At 47.3% G+C, this 23,552-nt stretch overlaps 1 protein-coding gene across 25 annotated transcripts in view; it reads left to right on the top strand.

Moving 5' to 3' along the window:
- The window catches only part of MAPK8IP3 (mitogen-activated protein kinase 8 interacting protein 3), a 167,700-nt gene that overhangs the window by 136,567 nt on the left and 7,581 nt on the right, over nucleotides 1-23,552 (top strand). For 22 of the 25 annotated variants that reach the window (XM_075069338.1, XM_075069341.1, XM_075069342.1 and 19 more), the window contains 7 exons: nucleotides 1,351-1,473; nucleotides 1,738-1,818; nucleotides 5,620-5,687; nucleotides 7,174-7,322; nucleotides 8,346-8,517; nucleotides 8,653-8,766; nucleotides 11,378-11,416. In XM_075069338.1, coding sequence (XP_074925439.1) covers nucleotides 1,351-1,473; nucleotides 1,738-1,818; nucleotides 5,620-5,687; nucleotides 7,174-7,322; nucleotides 8,346-8,517; nucleotides 8,653-8,766; nucleotides 11,378-11,416 — 746 coding nt within the window. The remainder of the gene's footprint in view (nucleotides 1-1,350; nucleotides 1,474-1,737; nucleotides 1,819-5,619; nucleotides 5,688-7,173; nucleotides 7,323-8,345; nucleotides 8,518-8,652; nucleotides 8,767-11,377; nucleotides 11,417-23,552) is intronic. The other 3 variants (XM_075069343.1, XM_075069344.1, XM_075069330.1) reach the window with 1 other exon arrangement.

Raw genomic sequence — 23,552 nt, 5'->3', positions numbered from 1 at the left:
AGGTGATCAGGAACAGTCAACATGGATTCACCAAGGGCAAGTCATGCCTGACCAACCTGATTGCCTTCTATGATGATGAGATAACTGGCTCTGTGGATATGGGGAAAGCGGTGGATGTGATATAATTGACTTTAGCAAAGCTTCTGATACTGTCTCCCACAGTATTCTTGCCAGCAAGTTGAAGAAGTATGGATTGGATGAATGGACTATAAGGTGGATAGAAAGCTGGCTAGATTGTCAAGCTCAATGGGTAGTGATCAATGGCTCGATGTCTAATTCGCAGTCGGTATCAAGCGGAGTGCCCCAGGGTTCGGTTCTGGGGCCGGTTTTGTTCAACGTCTTTATTAATGATCTGAATGATGGGATGGATTGCACCCTCAGCAAGTTCACAGATGACATTAAACTGGGGGGAAGCGGTAGATACGCTGGGGTGTAGGGATAGGGTCCAGAGTGACCTAGACAAATTGGAGTGTTGGGCCAAAAGAAATCTGATGAGGTCAACAAGGACAAGTGCAGAGTCCTGCACTTAGGAAGGAAGAATCCCATGCACCGCTACTGGCTGGGAACTGCGTGGCTAAGCATCAGTTCTGCAGAAAAGGACCTGGGGATTACAGTGGATGAGAAGCTGGGTATGAGTCAGCTGTGTGCTGTATTACCAGGAGCATTGCCAGCAGATTGAGAGAAGTAATTATTCTCCTCTATTTGACACTGGTGAGGCCACACCTGGAGTATTGTGTCCAGCTGTGGTCCCTGCACTACAGAAGGGATGTGGACAAATTGGAGAGTCCAGCGGAGGGCAACGAAAATGTTTTGGGGGCTGGGACACATGACTTATGAGGAGAGACTGAGGGAACTGGGGTTATTTAGTCTGCAGAAGAGAAGAGTGAGGGGGGATTTGATAGCAGCCTTCAACAACCTGAAAGGGAGTTCCAAAGAGAATGGAGCTAGGGTGTTCTCAGTGGTAGCAGATGACAGAACAAGAAGCAATGGTTTCAAGTTGCAGTGGGGGAGGTCTAGGTTGATATTAGGAAACACTATTTTACTAGGAGGGTGGTGAAGCACTGAAATGGGTTACCTAGGGAGGTGGTAGAATCTCCATCCTTAGAGGTTTTTAAGGCCTGGCTTGACAAAACCTTGGCTGGGATGATTTAGTTTGTCTTGGTCCTGCTTTGCTAGAGGATTGGACTCGATGACCTCTTGAGGTCTCTTCCACCCTAATATTCTATGATTCTATTGTTTTATCAAAGCACGGGGTTTGGGGTGGTCGCCCCGATTTGCCATATGCAAGGGATGGCTCGGGCCCCAGATATGACCTGTAATGAACTTGTGAGGTCTGTTTTGTCTCTGCAGTGAGAACGGGCAGCAAAAGACAGAATCAAGTACAATGCTGCCAGAGCAGGAAGTGAACGGTGATGCTGCTGGAACAGGCACCAGTGCCGCACCCACAATGTGGCTTGGAGCACAGAATGGCTGGTATGTTCACTGCTATCTTACGGAACCCTATATGTCTCCCACACTCATAAAACCCCATAGATCTAGATACCATTGCCTTTAAAGAGTGCATTGTTGCTGCACTAGATGTTCTGAGTCCCCAGTTGATCTTGGGCAGAGCAGCTCATGCACACTTTGCAAAATCCTTTGGTGCTAGAGTAAAAGACTCAAACCTACCCCACAATTCAGCCTTTGTAGGTTTATGGACCTTCCTGCTAACCATCATTGTCTGCTCCCTTCTCCCAGGCTGTATGTGCACTCGGCAGTGTCCAACTGGAAGAAGTGTCTGCATTCAATAAAGCTGAAGGATTCTGTGCTGAGACTGGTGTAAGTTGGTGTACTGAGTTGGGGACTCTAAACCAGGGAATTTGTTACTTGTCATTGATTGGTTCTTTGCCTGGCCGTCTTTTCCTCACCCTGGTAGAGTTGTGTAAATCAGTAAAGGTCTGAGGGGAAGGGGTCTCAACCCATTCCCTGCTCACTGATCCATTTAAGCTTCAGAGGGTATTTCTACACTGCACACTAAGCCCAGGTCTTAGGGACCCAGAGTTACAGATTCAGCATTTCCAAAACCATGCTTGAGCATCCACACTGCATTTTAAATCTGGGTTTACAGTTGCTGGATCTGGTTCTCTCAGCTGTGCTAATGTATCCATACTGCACGACACAGACCTTCTGATTTGGGTCTGTGGCTAGACCTGCATCCACACTGAAAAATGACAGGGCTTGGACCTGAGTCATGCAGGACTTGGGCTCCGACTCACACCCATAGCAGGGTCCTAGAAACCAGGTCCTGAGTGCTTGCTAACCTGAGTCAGGCTGATTTGTATGTAGATGGAAGTGGGGCTTGGGCTCAAACCTGAGTCGGAGCCCAGGCTTAGTGTGCAATGTAGCCATACCCATACTGTGCTACCTTCTTTCCCAGTTGCAGGCTTGTACTGAATATTGGAAATAAGTAAGTGTGTGGGGAGGTGACAACAGCTTGATTCTCCTCTCACTCACTGTAGTGTAAATTAGAAATCAGTGGAGTTACACTATTGTAAAGCCAGTGAAAAGAAGAGGGGAAACTCAGCAGGGCATTGGTGAGCCCCCCAGCCAGTTTAATAATGAAATCAGTAGTGTTCCCAATAGAATAAAGAAGCTATGTGTGTGACTCTCAGACACAAGCTGAATGTTGCCTGCAAGTGCTGGATTTAGCAGGAATGACCATATGTGTGATTTATCTAGATACAGGGAATGATTTATAACCAAGAGAGTGGACCTTGCAAAGGGAATAAAAACCAATAGTAAAAGGTTCTACAGCCACATAAATAAGAAGAAAACGAAAGAAGAAGTGGGGCCGCTATACACTGAGCATGGAATGGAGGTTAAGGATAACCTAGGCATGGCCCAATATCTAAATAAGTACTTTGCCTCAGTCTTTAATAAGACTAGTGAGGAGTTTAGGGATGATGGAGGGATGGATGACGGGATGAGGATATGGAGGTGGATTATTACCCGCATCTGAGTAGAGGCCAACTGAAACAGCCTAATGGGACAAAATCGGAAGGGCCCGGACAATCTCCATCCGAGAATTAAAGGAACTGGACAATTCTCAATCACGAGGATATTAAAGGAACTGGACGCCTGAAATTGCAAGAGCCCCGGGTTAGCGAGATATTTTAATCAATCTCGTAAACTCGGGGGTTGTACCGTAACGAACTGTCGAGATTTTGCTAACGTAGTTCCTTTATTTTTAAGAAAGGAGAAAAAAAAGTGATATCCGCCGGTGTATACTTATAGGGCTGTTTTAGCTTGACGTCTGTTAGTATGTAAGGTCTTGGAAAAAAATTTTAAGGGAGAAATGTAGTTAAGATCATTGAGTCAAGGACATGTGGGTTACGTTATGCAACATGATTTGACTATAGTTAGATGTGCCAAACAATGAATCTCGCTTCTTTGAGAAGGTGACTAGTTACTTTTAGAACAAATGGAAATGCGGTAGTCTAATTTTATCCTCTGTCGATTTCAGTAAAGGCTTTTGACACGGTTCCGGCTAATTGGGAACGGTTAGTTAAATTGGAAAATGATGGGATGAATATAAGTTTATAGGTGGATAGCGTGACGAGCACCTGACGGCATGTTAGCAGCAGGAACGTAGCAAGTGACATATGATATTGAGACGGTGGGAGAACAAGGAGACCACCGCAGGGGATACAGAGACTGCGGGTCCTGGTAGCTGAAGGAATGAATAGCAAAACATGATCCAGAATGGAAAATGGTCTATTGGATGATGAAGTACAGGCAAGGATTGGTGAGAGCGGCGGGAGTTACGGATATAGTAGGATCGTCCCTCAAGGATTTGATTTTGGAGCCTGATTCTTATTAACCCTTTATAAATATGGAGAGTATTACTGAGGTCAGAACCGCGACATAGGCGGACGGAGGCGGAGAGATCGTCATTTACGTGGAGAAAACACTGTAGGGATGACGGGCACAAAGAGTGGAATGTGCTAATATGAGACAAAGGTACGCACGCAAAGAGCGGATTCGAGCAGAAAGCACAGACAGCTGGGGTATTGCTAACACGGACGAAGGACCAGGGATAGAACTAGTAATCATGCTGAGTGAAGTCTGGGAGACACCTTATAGAACTTGAGAGAGTAAATAGAGTGAAATCATCCGGATATAAGAATCGAGATTAGTGCGTAAGATATGAAAAAGTGCAAAGGTCATGAACACTTAGGGGATTAATAATAAGAATTCTATAATACGAGATATACGTTGGGAGCATCAGTCAGCTCATTGAGATAAAATGGAAAATGCAGAGGACGAGTGTACTGAGACGAAAGTTGACCTTGGCGTATGTATGTACAGAATGACTGAAGACAGCCATTGCTAATTGATTATGGACGCTGTAGCTGTTATGATAAAGAATGCAAATTGCTTTTATAGGACGTGATCACTCAAGACGCCGAGGATGATTAGAGTTGCAAGAATCCCAAGCGAAGGCATAGATGAGAGGTTTAAATACCATATAAGGCGTATATAAGAGATTTTATGAGTGAATACTAGAATGAAAATGGTATATAAGCCTGGTGAGACCCCCACCTGGAATATTGTGTAACTTGTGTTTAAAGGAAGATGAATTCAAACTGGAACAATCAAGGTTCAAACGGCTACTAGGAATGATCCAGAATCGGAACCTGACTTATAAAAGGAACTCAAAGAGCTTCGGCTTGATTTAGTCTGGCCAAAAGAAGTCTTGCAGTGAAGGGATATGCTTTGCTCACTGTATCAAATATATCAGGCGGGATTAACGTTAGGCGAGAGGAGAGGAATAATTTAAGTTTCGAGTGAACTAAATGTTAGGCACAAAGGACTCAAATGGGTTACAAACTTGATATTAGGGAAGTTTTAGACTTCGAAATTAGACGAAGGTTTCATACCATTAGGGGAGTGAACGTTCTGGAACAGCCTTCCGAGGGAAGTAACTGGGGGCAAAAGATCTTAGCTGGCTTTTAAGACTAAGCCTTTGATAGAATTTATGGATGGGGTATGTTTATGATGGCGGATAGTTCTAATTTTGAGGCAATTGATTCTTGGATTTATCAGCAGATAAGTCTGCTCAATGGTCTGTGTGGGGATGCTTGGATGGGATGGGAACTGTAGTTATTCTGCAGAGAATCTCTTTCTTGTGAATGCTGGCTTGGTTGAGTCTTGCCCACTCTTATGCTCAGGGTTTAGCGCTGATCGCATCATTGGCGGTGGCGAAGCGAATTTTCCTCCAGGGCAGATTGGCAGAGGGCCCTGGAGGTTTTGTCGCCTTCCTCTATGCAGCATGGGGCATGGGTCGTTTTTGCTGGTGGATTCTCTTCTGCAGCTTGAGGTCTTCAAACCATAATTTTGAGGATTTCAATAACTCAGTCATGGGTTAGGGATTGTTATAAAAGTGGATGGGTAGGGTTCTGTGGCCTGTCTTGTGCAGGAGGTCAGACTAGATGATCATATTGGTCCCTTCTGACCTATGAGTCTATGAGAAGGAATCTTTCATTCCCCAAACCAAGCAGACCATTAAAACATACGAATCCAGCAGCATTTCCTGTTATTGCCACTTTTTCATAAGCACTTCCTTCTCTATTATTTCAGGCATGTGAAAGGACGGGTTCTTGTTGCTCTGGCAGATGGAACACTAGCCATATTCCACCGAGGAGAAGGTAAGAATCAAAGCAGCAAAGATGAACTAGCCAGCTTCAAAACAGAAGCAGAATCTCTGGAAATGAATTAAGCATGTCAGTGCTTCCTTCTGATTCAAGATGGCAAGGTGCCAGATTACTGGGGAATTAATATTTGCTTAAAATATATGGCTACTATAAAAGTATTACCCTCATCCTAAATCATTACAGTTCCTCTTACTTCTGGGCTGTAATTCTTTATCCTGCTAGCTGCAGGCTAATTTTGCATCCCTAGAGATCATCTCTGTTACACTGCAGCTCCCAGCTGCATTCACACCTGGGAAATTCAGAGCAGTTTCCAATTGTGACCTAAGTTCCCAGAGCAAGACTTCTTTCTCAGTTACTCCTTGAATTCTCTGAGTGTAATCAGAGCAGTGGGGTCAGTACAACACACTAAAGTGGACAGGCTGCTATCTGTGTGGAAACCAATTTTGATTCAACCTCTGTTATGGTTGGTTAGGCAATGTGAACTTGGAGTTCAGGTCTGATCATTCATACATTCAGAACATTCATTTTAAAGATACAATAATCCTTCCTGACCTAGAAGTCATATATCTTCAGAAGAAGCCTAATTGCTCTAGTAGTTAGAGCATACGTCTAGGAGGTGAGAGATCTGGGTTCTGTCCCTGGCTGTGAGTGACTTTGAGCAAATCATTTAACTATGCTTCAGCTTCTCTGTTTGTAAAATGGGGGGAATAATGCCCCTTACAGAGAAGACTGATTCATTTGAACAAGCTTTGAGATAGTCCCCTTGGATTTGCTTTCTTTTTCCCCTGCTGTTTTTGCTGTAGCTCTTTAAAAACATTTAGGGGAGTCTATTCACTTTCACACAATAAGAACGGAGGCTTTAATCAGCCAGATTTTAGGAGTTTTAGTTCCCAACCCCACATGCACTGCCATGTGCTTAGTGGGCACGAGGCTCTGACCTCAAGTAGTAGTATCAAGCTATGGCCTATTAACAGATCTAAGGAAAATGATCTTTGGTGTGTGTCCTATAATCCATGACCTTCCACTGCCAGTCTTAGCACACAATTATTTATACATTCAGAATCTCCACATTCTATTTTAATATAATAAATGACCTGTCATTCGTTGTGTTGCTTATTATGTGTGTTTTCCTGCAGAAATTCTTTTCACTTTTGGCAGCACAAAGATTTCTGTAGTCTTCAGTTTATGATCGTTATAGATCAGGATTTCTCTCCTGTGTTTTATCTTGTTCTATTGGTGTGAATTGTATTTCTGAATAATTTATTCTTGAGGGTTCTTGGCCAGTCCTGTGCTCCTCTGTGAATACTCAGAAAACTAAGAGTATTGATTACCGATGGCTGCATTTTAAATAACTAACACAGCTTTCATGTACAGGAAAGTATGAGACAGTCCCAGAATTAAATGGAAAAGAAAATGAATGTTGTACATAACATCTGATGAAGTATACAACACCCCGTCTAATGTCTTTGCTTCTCCCTAGATGGTCAGTGGGATCTCAGCAACTATCACCTGATGGACCTGGGTCACACCCACCATTCCATCCGCTGCATGGCTGTTGTGTATGATAGAGTCTGGTGTGGCTATAAGAACAAAGTCCATGTCATCCAGCCCAAGACAATGCAGATTGAGGTGAGGAGACTGTGTGTGCATGTGTATGTGCATGTGCGTGTGCATGTGTGGTGAGGAGACTGTCTGTGTACCTGTACGTGCACATGTGTGTATGTGAAAGTGAGAGTAAAGATAGGTTGCTGGCTCCTGGTATATTTGTTTTTCTAGCTGCTCTTTTGCAGGGGAGTGAGGGAATGCAGAGCCTCTGTATCCTTGTTGCTGACTCCATGTTGGTAGAGCAAGAACTGTAACGGGAGGTCATGTTACTCTGGAAATCTGCCAGAATAGCACTCCTGACACATTCCCTCATTCCTCTCTGTATGGAATCTTCAGATCACATCTCAACTTAGCACTTTCTCTCATTTAACTGATGAGGCTGGACTGGGCATCTGTACCTGGCCCTAGTGTGTATCACTTGGTAGGAAGTCAGACTCATGCTTGGCTGCAGGCAGTATATGACTGCAAAATGGGCAGGTGTGGGTAGCAAGCTGTGGGGGTTCCACTTATTGAAGAGCAAGTTGCTAGTTTAAAAGCCATCTTCTTGAAATTATGATTTATTGTAATGTAACAGGAGTAACAATGCCTGTAGGATGCAATTGGTATAAAAGGGGAAGGAATATAAACAGTAAATCCACAACCAGTAAATTCACCTCACTCACCCCCAGCAATTTCCTCATCCTTGTGCTTTTAAAAACTTGACTGAGAAGTGCTGGGAGATTCCTGTTGCATTGTTTGGAAAGTACCCTGAGTAAGGCAAAATGGTTTCATTTCATTTCACTCTTTGGCATGAGCCATTTCATTAATGTCCTAGTTCTAAAGCAGTCTACTGGAATATCTAAGACTGTAACAGTTCTCTCTAGGGAGAGGAAACCAGAGGAACAGGCTGGCCAGTCACGCAGTTGATCTAAGGAGCTTCTGCATACTGTAGTAGAGGTTTCAGAGCTTTCTCCTTAGTTTGTGCCTCTGACCCAGGAGTCTTGAAAACCAACAAGTGCCCCCAGCCCTGGAATGAACTCACACTGCTCCCCCTATGTGGCCTTTCAGAAATCCTTCGATGCCCACCCACGCCGGGAGAGTCAGGTCCGGCAGCTGGCATGGATTGGAGATGGGGTGTGGGTTTCCATCCGCCTGGACTCCACACTGAGGCTGTATCATGCCCACACCCATCAGCACCTCCAGGATGTGGACATAGAGCCATATGTCAGCAAGATGCTAGGTGAGAAGGCAGTGCCAGTCAGGAAATGGCCTGTTTGTTATTCTTGTGGGCACGGAGCATCAGTGTTTGTTAGGCGGCATTGTTCCAAGTGATACTGTCTTCACTGATTCTGCAATTCTCACTCATGCTTGGCAGGCACTGGAAAGCTGGGCTTCTCATTTGTGCGAATCACAGCCCTGCTTATCGCCGGCAACCGCCTCTGGGTTGGGACAGGGAATGGTGTCGTCATCTCCATCCCACTGACTGAGAGTAGGTGATGTTCATCAGATATTCTTCTGTGTTTCCTTGATGTTCACAATGCCTTTATTTGCTAATTGCGCTAGGAAGGAGTGGCTCTGGCAGACTAATGTATCTCCACCCTGATTCTGTGCATCTTGGTGCCACAACTGGGATTCTGGTCATAGCAGTGTTCAGAGACCAGAGAGGAGACTGGTAATGAAGATAGTTTAGTTTGGTTTTGCACCATGTTATAGAAATGCATGCCTCAGTCTAGAGCATTCTAGGACATCATTATGGACAGCTCAGTGAAGACCTCATCTCAATGTGCTGCTGCGGTCAAAAAAGCTAACAAGATATTAGAATGCATAAGGAACAGGCTGTAGAATAATGCAGAAAAATGTACAACACTATTATATAAATTAGTGGGACATCCTCATTTAGAATATTGTGTGCATTACAGATCATCCCATCTCAAAATGGATATTACAGAATTAGAGAGGGTTCAGAGATGGGCGACAGAAATGATAAAGAGTGGCATGGTGTATAATATGGAGGATATTATAATATTTTTATGTAAATCAATGGTGCAACCTTGTCTGGAAAACTGTGTTCAGTCCTGGTTACCCCATCTCAAAAAGGGTATTGCAGAACTAGAGGAGGCTCAGAGAAGGGCAACAGGAATGATCAAGGGCTGGAAAAACTCTCCTATGAAAAGAGATTGGAAAAAATTGGGATTGTTACCTTAGGAAGGAGCTGAATAAGAGGGGACATGATAGAAGTATATAAATTAATGAAGGATGTAGAGAAAGCAGATTGGGAATCTGTTCCTCCCTATCTCATAGCACATGCCAATGAAATTAAAAGGAGGGAAATTCAAAACCAATACAAGATTTTTTCACAACTTGTAAATAAACTGTCGAACTCACTGCCACAGGATATTGTTGAGGCTAAGAATTTAACAAAATTCTAAAAGGGGCTGGACACTTATCTGGATATTTGGAGTATCTGGAGTTACAACAATTAATGCAAAAAAGTTTTGGAAGGAGTGTAAATGCTCATGCTTCAGGGTTTAAGCCAATATCTAACCACTAGGGATTAGTATGAACTCTTCATGGCGATAGAATTATTCTGCATGTGCCCGATGTTGTGGCAGTGTCTTACATCTCCCTCTGAAATATCTAATGCTGGTCACTGTTTGAAATGGGATAGTGGACTAGTCTGAGACCATTTGGCAATTCCTGTGTTCTAGAGTGGCTTGGTTGTGGACTGATCTTTCTATTGAGGTAACCTCCATTCTGCTAGGAAGGACTGAGAGAAATAGGCAAACCCCATAAAATTAGGGAAATTCTCAAATGTCATATGCAGTGTTCACTTGTAGTGATGTTGTTTGAGGTTCCTCATTTTGCCTAATCTGATTGGCGAGCCCTGGATCAGGTCTGACATAACCCTAGTTATGAAATTAAGAATTCACTAGAAGTTAATTTGCCCCATGTAAAGATCAAATGGATATTTTGTTGCTGGCCCTTGGAGTCCAGTTGAAGCTGTTTCCTCCTCTGAGGAGTAGACATTGGCTACATCTGTACAAAGGCTGCTGTTGAGCATGACTTTAATGTGGCTGGCAACTGTTGACTGATTCTGAAAACATTGAGAGCATCACAGGGAATGCATCAGTGCAAGATGCAGCCTGTCTCTGGAAGGGGGCTACAGAATGAGAAGACTTCTGAGAGATTGTTTCAGTAGGCATTTCATGATGCTGTAGATAGCTGAGCTTCTCCCACTACAGCATCTCTCAAGGCTGAGGATGCAGAAGGTTCATTAAATCAGATCAGAGACTTAAGCCAACTCTATCCAGTAAAATGAGGAGACCCAGCAAGTGCTAACAGGCAAAACTCTAGAGCTGGGGAGGAGGGGGCACTAGTTTTAAACATTCAGTAATGCTACTCTTTACCTGCCAATCCACATCTAACTCACTTTCCATTGTGGAAAGTTTGCTCCTAAGTGGACTTGAATGTACTGGAATTTGCAGATTAGCACTGCTCCCTCTTCTTCCCATGATGCTGGCAGATAAAGGAATGCTGGATAGAGCATATCTTTTTTATAGAAGGAGCAGCAAATCTACGGAGTCCTCCTGGACTGGTATTGTCCACTCCTGCTTCTATTGATACCAGTAGCACTGACACTAGTCGTCAATGAATCAGTCATTTAAATCCAACTCTCTGTGTATCAAACCTCAGAAACCCAGTTCTGAGCCCATATCGTAAGGCCTGTCCCTTCTTGGGGATGCTGTCATAACTGTGAGTTCAAGTCGATTCACACTGTAAGCAAATTCCACTAGTCTCTGATACTTGTGGAGAAATGTGATTTTGAAAATGCAGTAAGATTTCACTATGAAGCTGAATTTTTCTCTCCCCTCCCTGATGCTGCAGCGTATTCTTTTCAGTTAAGAAAGAGGAGAGCAAGAGCAGTGTTTTCTTACAAAGTAACTCTGAATCTATAGCATCCATTGGTGCGTTCTCTAGATTTAAAAGTTCTCTGGATTCTCCTTCCTGCAGTTTTTCCCAATAATTGCCTTTTTCTTCTCTCCTCACCTGCCTGTTTGTTCCCATGTCCCTCTGTTTTTCCTCTTTTTGCCTGTGCCTAGCCGTAGTCCTTCACCGAGGCCAGCTCCTTGGGCTCCGGGGTAAGTCCCACACCTCCTTCCTTCTAGATTTCAGATGTCATTCCTTGTCTGCCCATCAACCTTCCCAGTCATTTTCTCACCCCTTCATCCATCCATTCACTTCTCTTCATCCATTTCTCTGTTCACCGCTCTCATTTTAAGTTGCAATCACTGAGAAGAGACCGGAGATAGTATAAATAGCCTCATTACCCTGGGGCTAAGAACATTTGAACCCTTCTTGGCAGCCATCCCATTTGTTTTATTGTGAAATTGAGTACTTTAATCTCTCCAATTAGTTTCATTGTTTGGGTGGCTCAGATTAACCAAACTGTTCACTTTGTAATCCTAGCAGTAAGGATCTGCTTAGCCGATGTTCCCAGACAGACAAGGATAGACTGTCCACTCAGTCTTGCAAGATTTTCTCTGAGCTCCTTAATTTTCCTTTGCCACTGTGGGACCTCATAGCCGGAAATAATTGAGTGGGACTTCTAAAAGCAGGGCTTTGGAACTGTGCTCCGGCTCCGCTCCAGCTCCAGGCAAAAACCTGCAGCTCCACTGCTCCAGAGCTGCTCTGTGCTCCAGCTCTGGGCTCCGCTCCAAAGCCCTGTTTAAAAGCATTAAAAATCATCTGAATATATGCAAGTTAAGCCAGTGATCCTGAAAAAATTGAAAATTCATGGTTCAGGGCTTAAGATGACCATCTGCAGGAGTCAGGAAGGAATCTTTTTCTCCCTAAATCATAGCACAATTACCCAGGATCACTCCTCCGTTTGAAGTATTAGATAGTGGCTATTGCTAGAGACAGAATATTGGGCTAGAAGGATTAATTGCCTGATAGGACTGGTCCTATGTAACAATCAAATGATGCCAGCCAGTGTTCCCTCTAATTTTTTATGCCTATGTGTAGAATAAATTTTGTTATGTGGACCAATATGGAGGTGATGTGTTACAACAAAATTCATGTGGTGGGGTGTGGCCAAGGGGTTCGGCATGTGGGAGAGGGCTCGGGGCTGGGGCAGAGGGTTGGGCGCAGGGAGTGAGGGCTCTGACTGGGGCTATGGGCTCTAGGGTGGGGCCAGGGATGAGGGGCTCAGGGCTGGGGCAAGAGGATTGAGGTTTGGGGGGGAATGAGGGCTCTGGGGAGGTACCATGAGCCGCGGGTTTGGACACGGCAGGGTCAGGCTGGGGCAGTATAGGATCACCCGGTGGCTCGTATTTGCTTTATCTATATTTCTAGGCAAATGCAAATTGTCGCGTTGTCTACCCAGCGTCGTGGACCGCAGGGTTGACGTCAATGTGGAGCTCTGAAGGTGGGGCCGGAAACATGGCCCCTATTAGAAGCAAATCGGCCTGTGATCCGCTAACATTAGTACACAGATACCTTGTAAAGTGCACGGCGCTGTGCATGTCCAGTCCGGCCGAGGTGCCCAGTATCTTAAAACCATCATTAAAGATTGTGATGTACCCTATAAACTATGCAAAGCACGTCTGCTATCTAGATAGCCGTATGAGGTGTGGAGGCATGCCTCCCAGGGCTCGCGGTGTGGAGAGAGAGGACTACGCCCCAGCTCTCTCTTGGTGCCAGCGCTCAGTGGGCAGGTCTAGAGGACCTCTCCCCAGCTGCAAGCAGCGTCCAACGGCCTGGGATTTGGCCAATGGAGGGCTCCTCTCCCTTGTCCGAGTCTGTGTTGGGGCCAAGGGGGGCGCGCCTCCTCCCCACCACATCAGTCCGGGCCGGTCCATCTAGCGTCTCAGGGGGGCACTCTCCGCAGCGGGAGCTCTGCGCTGCCGGTGGAGGGGTCGGTGGGCTCGCTCTCCCTGCTGCAGCCTGAGCCCCTGCATAGCTTTAATAGGCACCGCAGCTTAGAGGGACTAGATGCCAGCCCAATTGTAACTGTCATAGCAACCAATCACAAGAGATGCAGGAAAGCCCTTATGTATGTCTCTCTTTTGACCAGCTTCATCTTCCCTCCAAATATATATGTTGCACATGGTCCTCAGCACTCTACATTGATGCCGCTACTGACATCTTCTCTGATTCAGAATTATTTCTGCATTCATTTAAAAACGGAAAAGAACTCAGCCCAAATAGTAGTAAACTCTATTGAAACAATACGTCCCTGTCGTAGCAACGTTGTATAGCAACCACCTTACGATAGATTGTAGAACAGAGGAATGGACTTAGAGTCATTCAGTTCCAGTCCCCTGCAACCATGGTAGGACTAAGTATTGTTTTTAGTTCTCCCAAGTGCTGATCACAAAGAAGCTTTGGATTCAACTACGTATCCCCTTAAGATTAAATACCTAGGGTCATAAAGGTTAACACGAAAACATTTTATAAATACATTAGAAGCAAAAGGAAGACCAAGAAGAGGGTTGGCCCATTACTCAATGAGGAGGAAAAAACAATAACAGAAAATGCAGCAATGGCTGAAGTGTTAAATGCCTTTTTTGTTTCAGCTTTCACCTAAAAGGTTAGCAGTGATTGGACAACTAACATAGTGAACATCAGTGTAAATGGGCTAGGATTTGAGGCTAAAATAGGGAAATAAGTTAAGAATTACTTGGACAACTTATCAGAGGGGTAGCCTTGTTAGTCTGGATCTGTAAAAGGCAACAAAGAGTCCTGTGGCACCTTAAAGACTAATAGAAGTATTGGAGCATAAGCTTTCATGACGAAATGGGTATTCACCCACGAAAGCTTATGCTCCAATACATCTGTTAGTCTTTAAGGTGCCACAGGACTTTTTGTTGCTTTGGACAACTTAGATGTCTTCAAGTCAGCAGGGCCTGATGAAACACATTCTAGAATACTTTAAGAACTGGCTGAAGAGATCTCTGAGCCATTAGCAATTATCTTTGAGAACTCATGGAGGACTGGAGAGATCCCAGAGAACTAGAAAAGTGCAAATATAGTACCTGTCTATAAAAAAGGGGACTAAGGACAACCCAAAGAATTATAGACCAGTCAGCTTAACTTCTGTACCCAGAAAGATAACGGAGCAAATAATCAAACAATACATTTGTAAGCACCTAGAAGATAATAAGGCAATAGGTAACAGTCAACATAGATTTGTCAAGAAGACATCATGTCAAACCAACCTGATAATCTTCCTTGACAGGGTTATAAGCCTTGTGGATAGGGGGAAGCAGTAGAAGTGATATATTGTGACTTTACTAAATCTTTTGACACTGTCTCACATGACCTGTCTTATAGAGAAATATAGCCTAGATGAACTGCTATAAGGTGGATGCACAACTGGATGGAAAATGGTACTCTACACTTAGAGTAGTTATCAATGGTTCACAGTCAAGCTGGAAGGGCATATTGAGTGGTGTCCCTCAGGGATTTGTCCTGGTCCAGTTCTATTCAATATCTTCATAAATGATTTGCATAATAGCATAGAGAATACACTTAACAAGGTTTGTGGATGATACCAAGCTGGGAGTGGTTGCAAGGACAAGATTAGAAATCAAAAGGATCTTGACAAACTGGAAAAATGGTCTGAAAAAAACAGAATGAAATTCAGTAAGGACAAATGCAGAGTACTCCACATATAAAATGGTAAATGACAGTGTAGGAAGGCGAACTGCAGAAAAGGATCTGGGGGTCATAGTGGATCACAAATGAAATATGAGTCGTCAGTGTAACACTTACAAAAAAAGCAAACATCATTCTGGGATGTATTAGCAGGACACAAGAAATCAGTCTTCTGCTCTACTCTGTGCTGAGAAGACCTCAGCTGGAGTATTGTGTCCAGTTCTGGGCACCTCATTTCAGGAAAGATGTGAACAAATTGGAGAAAGTCTAAAGGAGAGCAACAAAATTGATTAAAGGTCTAGAAAACATGACCTGTGAGGAAAGACTGAAAAAAATTGGTTTGTTTAGTTTGGAGAAGAGAAGACTAGGGGTGGGGTGGGGGACATGAGAACAGCCTTCAAGCACAGAAAAAGTTGTTATAAAGAGAAGGATGATAAATTGTTCTCTTTAACCACTGACAAAAGGACAAGAAGCTTAAGCTGCAGCGAGGGCGTGTAACCATGTCTCCGTGGGTCACAACTGAGAATACCAAATTCAGGATAAGCTGCTGAGAAATAGGGCAGATAGCAAACCAGCTATAGCAAAATAGGCTATAGCAAACCAGCAACAAATGTAAACTTCTGTTCTTCTTCAAGTGATTGCTCCTGTGTATTCCACAGTAGGTGTGCATGCTCGCCACATGCACCGGTGCCAGAAGTTTTCCCCTTAGCAGTACCCATGCTGAGGCAGGACTGCAGCGACCCCTGGAGTGGCGCCTGTATATCGCACTATAAGGGGAGCCACAGGCTCCCCCCACCCTCAATTCCTTCTTGCTGCCGGTGAAGGTAGTCGGAACTTTTGTGCTCCAGCTTTGTTGCAGCCCTTCTTCTCGGCCTTAGTGGTACTGTTGTAGATGGTTCTTCAATTAATAGAGTGGGCTCAGGGCATGTCCCGTGCCCCAGACTTCAAGTCGTGCCACTCCTGTCGCCATTCTATGCCCAGGAGTGACCCTCACACTGAGTGTCTTCACTGCCTGAGTGAGATTCATATCAGCGACCATTGCAAGATCTGCAGGTTGTTCAAGCCAAGGACCAAGAAGGATAGAGACTTCAGACTTCAAGCTTTCCTGATGGAGTCGGCGCTGACTCTGATGCCAGTGCGCAGATCGGACTCAGCACCGGCCACCGCATCGTCGGTACGTGGCGAGGTTCCTTCAACCAGTTGGCACCGCTCTCTTGCCAAAAAGCAAGGGAAGACTCAACCTCACAACAACGCCGCGATAAGGACAAGGGGGAGGCTGGTCTCGCGCTGGGCAGCCCTCTATCCCCCCCAGGCTCTAAGGCTCTGACTCATGTGGAGTAGAGCAGCCTGGTACCGTCGACCCAGGCATCCCCACCGGTACGGATGCCTTTGATGCCGGAAGCGGTGCAGGCTGTGACGGACATTATGTCCCTGTCCATCTCGAGTGCGCAATCAGGCACAGGCCCTAGGTCACGAGGCAAGCCCCCTCTGGGTGCCCACCAGACCTCTCCGAGCAGCCACAGTTCCCACTCCAAAGACCCCTCCCCGCACCACTCGGCGCACAGCAGCCACTCTTCCGTCAGCTCCCAGCCACCCTCGACACCGGCCAGACCGTTTGGGCTGCCGCCGGGATGGGAGTCGCGGGGACCTTCCACGCCGCCTGCCAGTGAGCAGAGGCACTGAGAGAGGCACTGGGAACGCTCACCTGCTAGACATGAGTACCTGAGCCGGTCTCGACGGGACAGACGTCACCGCTCCCATTCCAGCTCCCGCTCATCTAGGCGCCACACCAGAGGCTCCCCTCGGGGTACCTCAGCGTCACAGCACCGAGCGGGGCGTCGCCGTCACACATACCGAAGCAGTTCATCGCATGGGTACTGCTCGTCGTCATCGAGATCCTGGTCCTGAGGGAGACGACACCACAAACGATGCTTCTACTGCTCCCGCGACACCGAGTGTTCTTAGGCGACCTCAGCCTCAGGGCACGTCCACCCGCCTTCAACACGCGCCGTTCCGCCGGGGCACATATTGCCATCCTGTGCTCAGCCGAACCAATGGCAAGGTGCTCCGTGGCAAGGACAGTGGTGCCAGTGGGCACCGTGGCAATCAGTGTCAGCCCAAGCGGAGGCCCATTCGGTCGCTGGAGTGTCTCGGGCTCCATCGGTCTCCTCTGGGCGCCCACAAGACAAGTCAGCAGGTCACGGGTAGGCGGACCTGTGCCAGGACTCTGACCTCAGGATCGATGCACCGGCACTGACTGAGGCACCCAGCTCTGTACGGGCACTTTCTCTGGCACTGGACAAAACCATAGCGACTCTTCCACCATCGGTCCCGCAGGACGACTTCAGGGTACACCAGGACCTGCTAAAGCGGGTGGCTTCCAATCTCCAGCTGCAGGCCAAGGAGATGGAGGGCCCGTCTGATTCCCTCTTTAACGTCCTGTCTCCCTCGGCACTGGACTGCGTGGCCCTACCTCTGCACCAGGGTATTGCCAACATTTCGAACTCCCTGTGGCAAACTCCCACCTCCCTGATCCCAATCTCGAAAAAGGCCGAGAGGAAATACTTTGTGCCGGCAAAGGACCATGAATACCTGTATTCACAACCAACACCCAATTCTCCCGTTGTGGAATCGGTAAACCACAGAGAGCGTCAGGGCCAGCCCAAAAAATAAAGATTCCAAGAGACTGGACTCCTTTGGCAGAAAAGTTTATCGTCAGCTAGCTTCCAGCTTCACATAGCAAACCACCAGGCTTACTGAGCAGGTATGACTTCAACCTGTGGGAGTTCCTGCCTAAATTTGAGCCCCTCCTCCTGGACCGGGACAGGAAGTACTTCAGGACCCTAGTGGAAGACAGGTCAGCGGCGGCGAAAGCAGTCCTGCAAGTGGCGTCTGATGCAGCGGACACGGCGGCCCGCTCGATGACTTCAGCGATCTCCATGCGCAGGGCGTTGTGGCTCTTGCTATCTGGAGTATCGATGGAGGCACAATCACTGATGTAGGACCTCCTGTTCGATGGCAGGGCGCTCTTTGCGGATCAGATGGACATCAGGCTGCATGGGATGAAGGATTCCCGGTCCTTCAGTCCTTGGGACTCCAGCTAAGGACAAGGCCAAATTGCTTCTGGCAGTTCAGCCTGCGAGGAGCAGATATGAGCCCCCGTACAAAAGGCCCAGAGACCAGAAGCATCGGTCTCAGCGGCAGTCCTGTTCTGCCCCACAGCCTGGGCCCTTTAAGGGCAAGAGGCAGGGGAAGAGGCAGTTTTGACAACTGGCAGGAGGCTACCGGGCCTGTTGCCAGGGAGACCCCCCCCCCAATTAATAAAGTTTGTGTTTTACAACCGATTGTTTGCCTTCCTCTGGGCGTGGTCCCACATAACTTTGGACCAATGGGTCCTCAGTACCATCACCAAGGGCTACGGGTTGCAGTTCACCTCACCTCCACCAAATCACCCGCCATCCACAATGGCCCTGGGGGACCCAGAACACGTCCGTCTCCTGCATCAAGAGGTGGACCGGTTGATCCACGCAGGAGAGGTGGAAAGGGTGCCGGTTGCATTTCAGGGCAAAGGGTTCTTCTCCTGGTACTTCCTTATCCCGAAGGCAAAAGGGGGTCTCAGGCCTATTTTGGACCTGCGCAACCTGAACAGGTTTCTAACCCGTTCCAAGTTCTGCATGGTGTCCCTGGCCTCTATTATCCCCTCCCTGGACAAAGGGGACTGGTCCGCTGCCCTGGATCTCCAGGACGCATACTTTCATGTCCATATTTTCGAGGGGTACAGACATTTCCTCCGATTCGTGGTGGGGATGAACCACTACCAAGTCACAGTCCTCCCCTTTGGCCTATCCATGTTTTTTACGAAATGTGACTACGGTGAGGGCGTGTCTTCGGATTCTGGGACATGGCAGCGTGCACTTACGTGGTCCGCCATGCCAGGCTCCATATGAGGCCCCTCCAATTATGGCTGGCCTCTCAGTTCTCCCAAGCTTGGGACAGTCTGGACAAGGTTCTTATGGTTCCATCCCCGATTCTCTCTTCCCTCCTATGGTGGTCCTGCCCGAGCAATATGTTGCAAGGAGTTCCCTTCAGGGAGGCCAACCCGTCCATAGACCTGATGTCCAATGCTTCAGACCTGGGCTGGGGAGCCCACATGGGGGATGTGCAAACCCCCCAGGAAACATGGCCGGCCCTGGACTTGCCTCTTCACATAAATGTCAAGGAGCTCAAGGCGGTTTGGCTGGCGTGCATGGCGTTCCTCACGCACCTCCATGGCAAGGTGGTCAGAGTCCTCACAGACAACACCGCTGCCATGTACTATATCAACAGGCAAGGCGGGACTCACTCCCTAGACCTCTGCTGGGAAGCTCTGAACCTATGGGAGTTCTGCGTAGCCCACGATATCTCCCTGAGGACGGCTCACCTCCCAGGCGTCCACAATACACAAGCAGACTGCCTCAGCAGGGTCTTCACTCCCCAGTACCAGTGGTCGCTCCACTTGGAGGTCGCTCACTGGCTCTTCCAAGAGTGGGGAGCTCCCCAGATTGACCTGTTTGCAACCCGTCAGAACTGGTGTTGCCCCCGGTTCTGCTCCAGGGGAGGGATGGGGGAAGGCACGATCTCTGACGCGTTCCTCCTGAGCTGGTCAGGCCAGCTCCTCTATGCCTTTCCTCCATTCCCCATCATTGCCAAGGTTCTTCAGAAGGTGAAAGCAGACAAGGCAAGAGTCATTCTAATAGACCCGGCGTGGGCCCGCCAGCACTGGTACAGGCCCCTCCTACGCCTCTTGGCGGCCCCCCCAAGGACACTGCCACTCCGCCCGGACCTCCTGTCCCAGGACTGGGGGCGGCTCCTCCATCCCAATCTGGCCACACTCCACCTGACAGCGTGCCTGCTCCGTGGCTGAATAAGGAGGAGAATAAGTGTTCGGAGCAGGTAAGGCCCGTTCTCCTGGAAAGCAGGAAGCTGTCCATACGTTGATGGTACGTGGCGAAGTGGTCCAGGTTCACCAGGTGGGCGAGTGAGCGGGGAATGTCCCCTTCCGACGCACCTCTTCAATTTATCCTGGACTACCTCTTATCCCTTAAGGCCCAGGACTGGCACCTGCCTCAGTCAGGGTGCATTTGGCAGCCATATCGGACTTTCACCCGCCGGTGCAAGGCCACTCGGTCTTCTCCCACTCAATGACCTCCTGGTTCCTGAAGGGCCTTGACCATTCGTTCCTGTACACTAGGCCCCCCGTGCCGCAATGGGATCTCAACCTGATCTTGTCCCATCTCACGGGACCTCCCTTTGAGCCCCTGGCTACGTGTTCCTGGTTGCACCTCTCCTGGAAGGTGGGCTTCCTTGTGCCGATCACATCGGCCAGATGTGTCTCAGAGCTCAAGGCCTTAACCTCAGAACTCCCCTATGCAGTTTTCCATAAGGATAAAGTCCAGCTTCGCCCACACCCAAAGTTCCTCCCGAAGGTGGTCTCCGCCTTCCATATGAAGCAGAGCATCTTCCTCCCCATGCTTTGTCCTAAGCCCCATTTCTCCAACGAGGAACGCCACCTTCACACGCTTGATGTGCGTAGGGCGTTGGCTTTTTACTTGGATCAGACTAAGCAGTTCCAGAAATCCTCTCCACTCTTTATTGCCTCAACCGAGCAGGCTAAGGGGCAACTCATCTCCACTCAGTGGCTTTCCCGCTGGATCACCTGTGCATACGCACGTGTTATGATTCGGCAGAGATTCCCCCACCACCTATCATGAGGGCATACTCTATGAGGGCTCAGGACTCAGCAGCTGCCTACGTCGCCGATGTCCCCATCCAGGACATTTGTAGGGCGGCCACGTGGGCCTTAGTTCGCACATTTACTTTGCATTACACGATCATCTCCCAGTCTAGGGATGATGCCGGGTTCGGCAGGATGGTACTTCGTCCCGAACCATCGTGAACTCCTACCCGCCTCCAATAGATTCTGCTCGGAATCACCTACTGTGGAATACACAGGAGCAATCACTCGAAGAAGAAAGGACAGTTACCTGTTCCGTAACTAGCGTTCTTCGAGGTGTGTTGCTCCTGTCTATTCCACACCCTGCCCTCCTTCCCCTCTGTCGGAGTTGTCTGGCAAGAAGGAACCGAGGGTGGGGAGAGCCTGCGGCTCCCCTTATAGCGCAATATACAGGCGCCACTCCAGGGGTCACTGCGGTGCTCCCCCAGTACAGGTACTGCTAAGGGAAAAACTTCCGGCACTGGTGCACGTGGTGAGCACGCACACCTACTGTGGAATACACCTGAGCAACACATCTCGAGGAACGCCAGTTATGGAACAGGCTAGCTAGTTTCATCACACTGGCTAACAAGAAGTCAGAAAAGCAGTCTCCTTAGGCATGTCAATCCTTGTAGCACCACCAAAAACACTAAACTTAATGATGAATGGTTATTTAAAACCAATTTCATCAAACAAAAGGATTCTTCTGATCCCAAAGGACCAGCCACATACCCATGTCAATATACAACTGAGATCTTACCCAATAATCAGGCTGTTGCCAGTCCTTTAGTAACTAAAATCTAAAGGTTTATTTATAGAAAGAAAGAAAGAAAGAAAGAAAGAAAGAGAAAGGTAGGTGTCACGGAGTCTCTGAGCGATGCTCTGGAACTGCTCCACTTGAGGCCAGTCAGGACTCTGGGGAAGCATGCCTCCTCTTTCTGAGCACACTGTCACCAGGGCAAGAACTTATACAGCTTCATCTTTCCTGGGTCTCACCTCAGAGCATTCAGCATCCCTTCCCGCAGCGAGTCCGCCCTGCACCCCAACTCTGCAGTCAGATGTGACTCTCAGCCAGCATAAAATGGAAGGTTTATTACTCAACAGGAACACAGCACAGAACAGAACTTGTTATCACAGAAATCAGTGACTTTCAGCCAAGTCCATCTTGGGGGAATCCTGGGCCAGATGCCCTGGACTCCCCCTCTTCCAGTTTCCCACAGCAGACTTCCCAGCTTCCAGCGACCCAACCCCCGACACACCGATTGCTTCTCCTCCTGGTCTGTCCTGCTTACCGGGCAAAAGGTGTCACCTGGTCACATCCTCCTCCTGGTTCAGTTATCTCTTATGTGCAGACAGCTGGACAGCCTCAACTGCCCTGAGGGCCTCAGCAAAAATCACACACCCAATTCCCATCACCTAAGCACTGGTGCAGTACACAGGGAAACTGAGGCATGCACAATATTATTATAGGACAATAAGACTCACATGCAACATAAGATGAATAAACCCCACTTTGTCACAAAAGGTGAGAGTTAAACTTGGTTAAAGGAATCATATCAATAATTGCAAAGTTCTTGAATCAGGCTTGTAACAGTGATGGAATAAACTGCTTGCTTGTTAAGTCTCTGGTTGCTTCCAGATCATTGGAAGGTCCTCAGTCCCTTAACTAGAATGTTCCCATTAGTATAAGTTCATAGTCCAGAGTTTTGAATGGGAAGGAGGCAAAATGAAGATGTTTCCAGGGTCTTTTATATTTTCTGCCAATTGAAGGGAAACCCATTGCTCTCACTGTGGAAAATTACATGTAATAAGATGGTGTTTTGGAGTCACATAAGCAAGTCACATGTCCATGCATGCTTTGCTTAGTCACAGCAGAAGCCATTACTAATATTCCAGGTAGAACGTTCACAGGAAAATCCATTAAGTGTAGCTAGGCATCTCCCATGATCCACTGAGAGTTAAGTGCCTCTTGATGAGCCATTTAACTCAAATAGTCCTTCATGATGTGCTGGCTAAACACCTTGTTGGTGTTTCCACATGAGCAAACATTTAAAATACAGGTACATAGTTAATATTTAGAACTTCAGATTCAAAAATGATACATGCATACACAGCATAATCATATTCAGCAAATCATAGTGTTTCTGTTGACACCTTACTTGACACACTTTGTATAAGATTTGTTGCAATTATATAACCGTGGTAGCAACAATGATCTACATGGTCATATTTTAACCAGATAACATCACAGGGAGATTTAGATTAGAGATTTGGAAAAACTGCCTGTCAGGGTGGTTAAGCACTGGAATAAATTGCCTAGAGAGGTTGTGGAGTCTCCGTCATTGGAGATGTTAGACAAAGAGCAGGTTAGACAAGCACCTGTCAGCAGTGGTCTAGATAATACTTAGTTCTGCATTAGTGCAGCGAATTGGACTAGATAACATATTGTGGTCCCTTCCGGTCCTGTATTTCTATAATTTCTGCTGGCCTGGGTGTGCATGCAAGGGAAGGAGTCTCCCTCCCTGAGTACTGAGTTCTAGTCTGTTTTCACTGGTGAAAGGAGGTGTTCACTTCTTCAGAGCCTGATCCTCCAAGCTGCTGAACATCCTTACCTCCCATTCAAGTCCGTGAGAGCTGAGGATGGTCTGAATCTCTGAGGAGTTCTTGAGTGGCTGGATAGTTGAACTCATGGTATGAGGGTTTAGGCTGGTGGCAGAATTCTCCTTGGATTAGGAAAGGAACTCTGCTCCATTTGACTCGATGAGCCCGAATGTTATTGGGATCGAGAGTGCCTTCCCTAACGCTGCGGAGGCTGTATTGCCAGCCTGAGCACTGACAGATTAGCATGAGTCCTTGACTTGACT

The sequence above is a fragment of the Chelonoidis abingdonii genome, chromosome 9 (genome assembly GCF_003597395.2).
Source record: "Chelonoidis abingdonii isolate Lonesome George chromosome 9, CheloAbing_2.0, whole genome shotgun sequence".
NCBI lineage: Eukaryota > Metazoa > Chordata > Testudines > Testudinidae > Chelonoidis > Chelonoidis abingdonii.
This window is presented reverse-complemented; position numbering and strand designations above follow the sequence as displayed.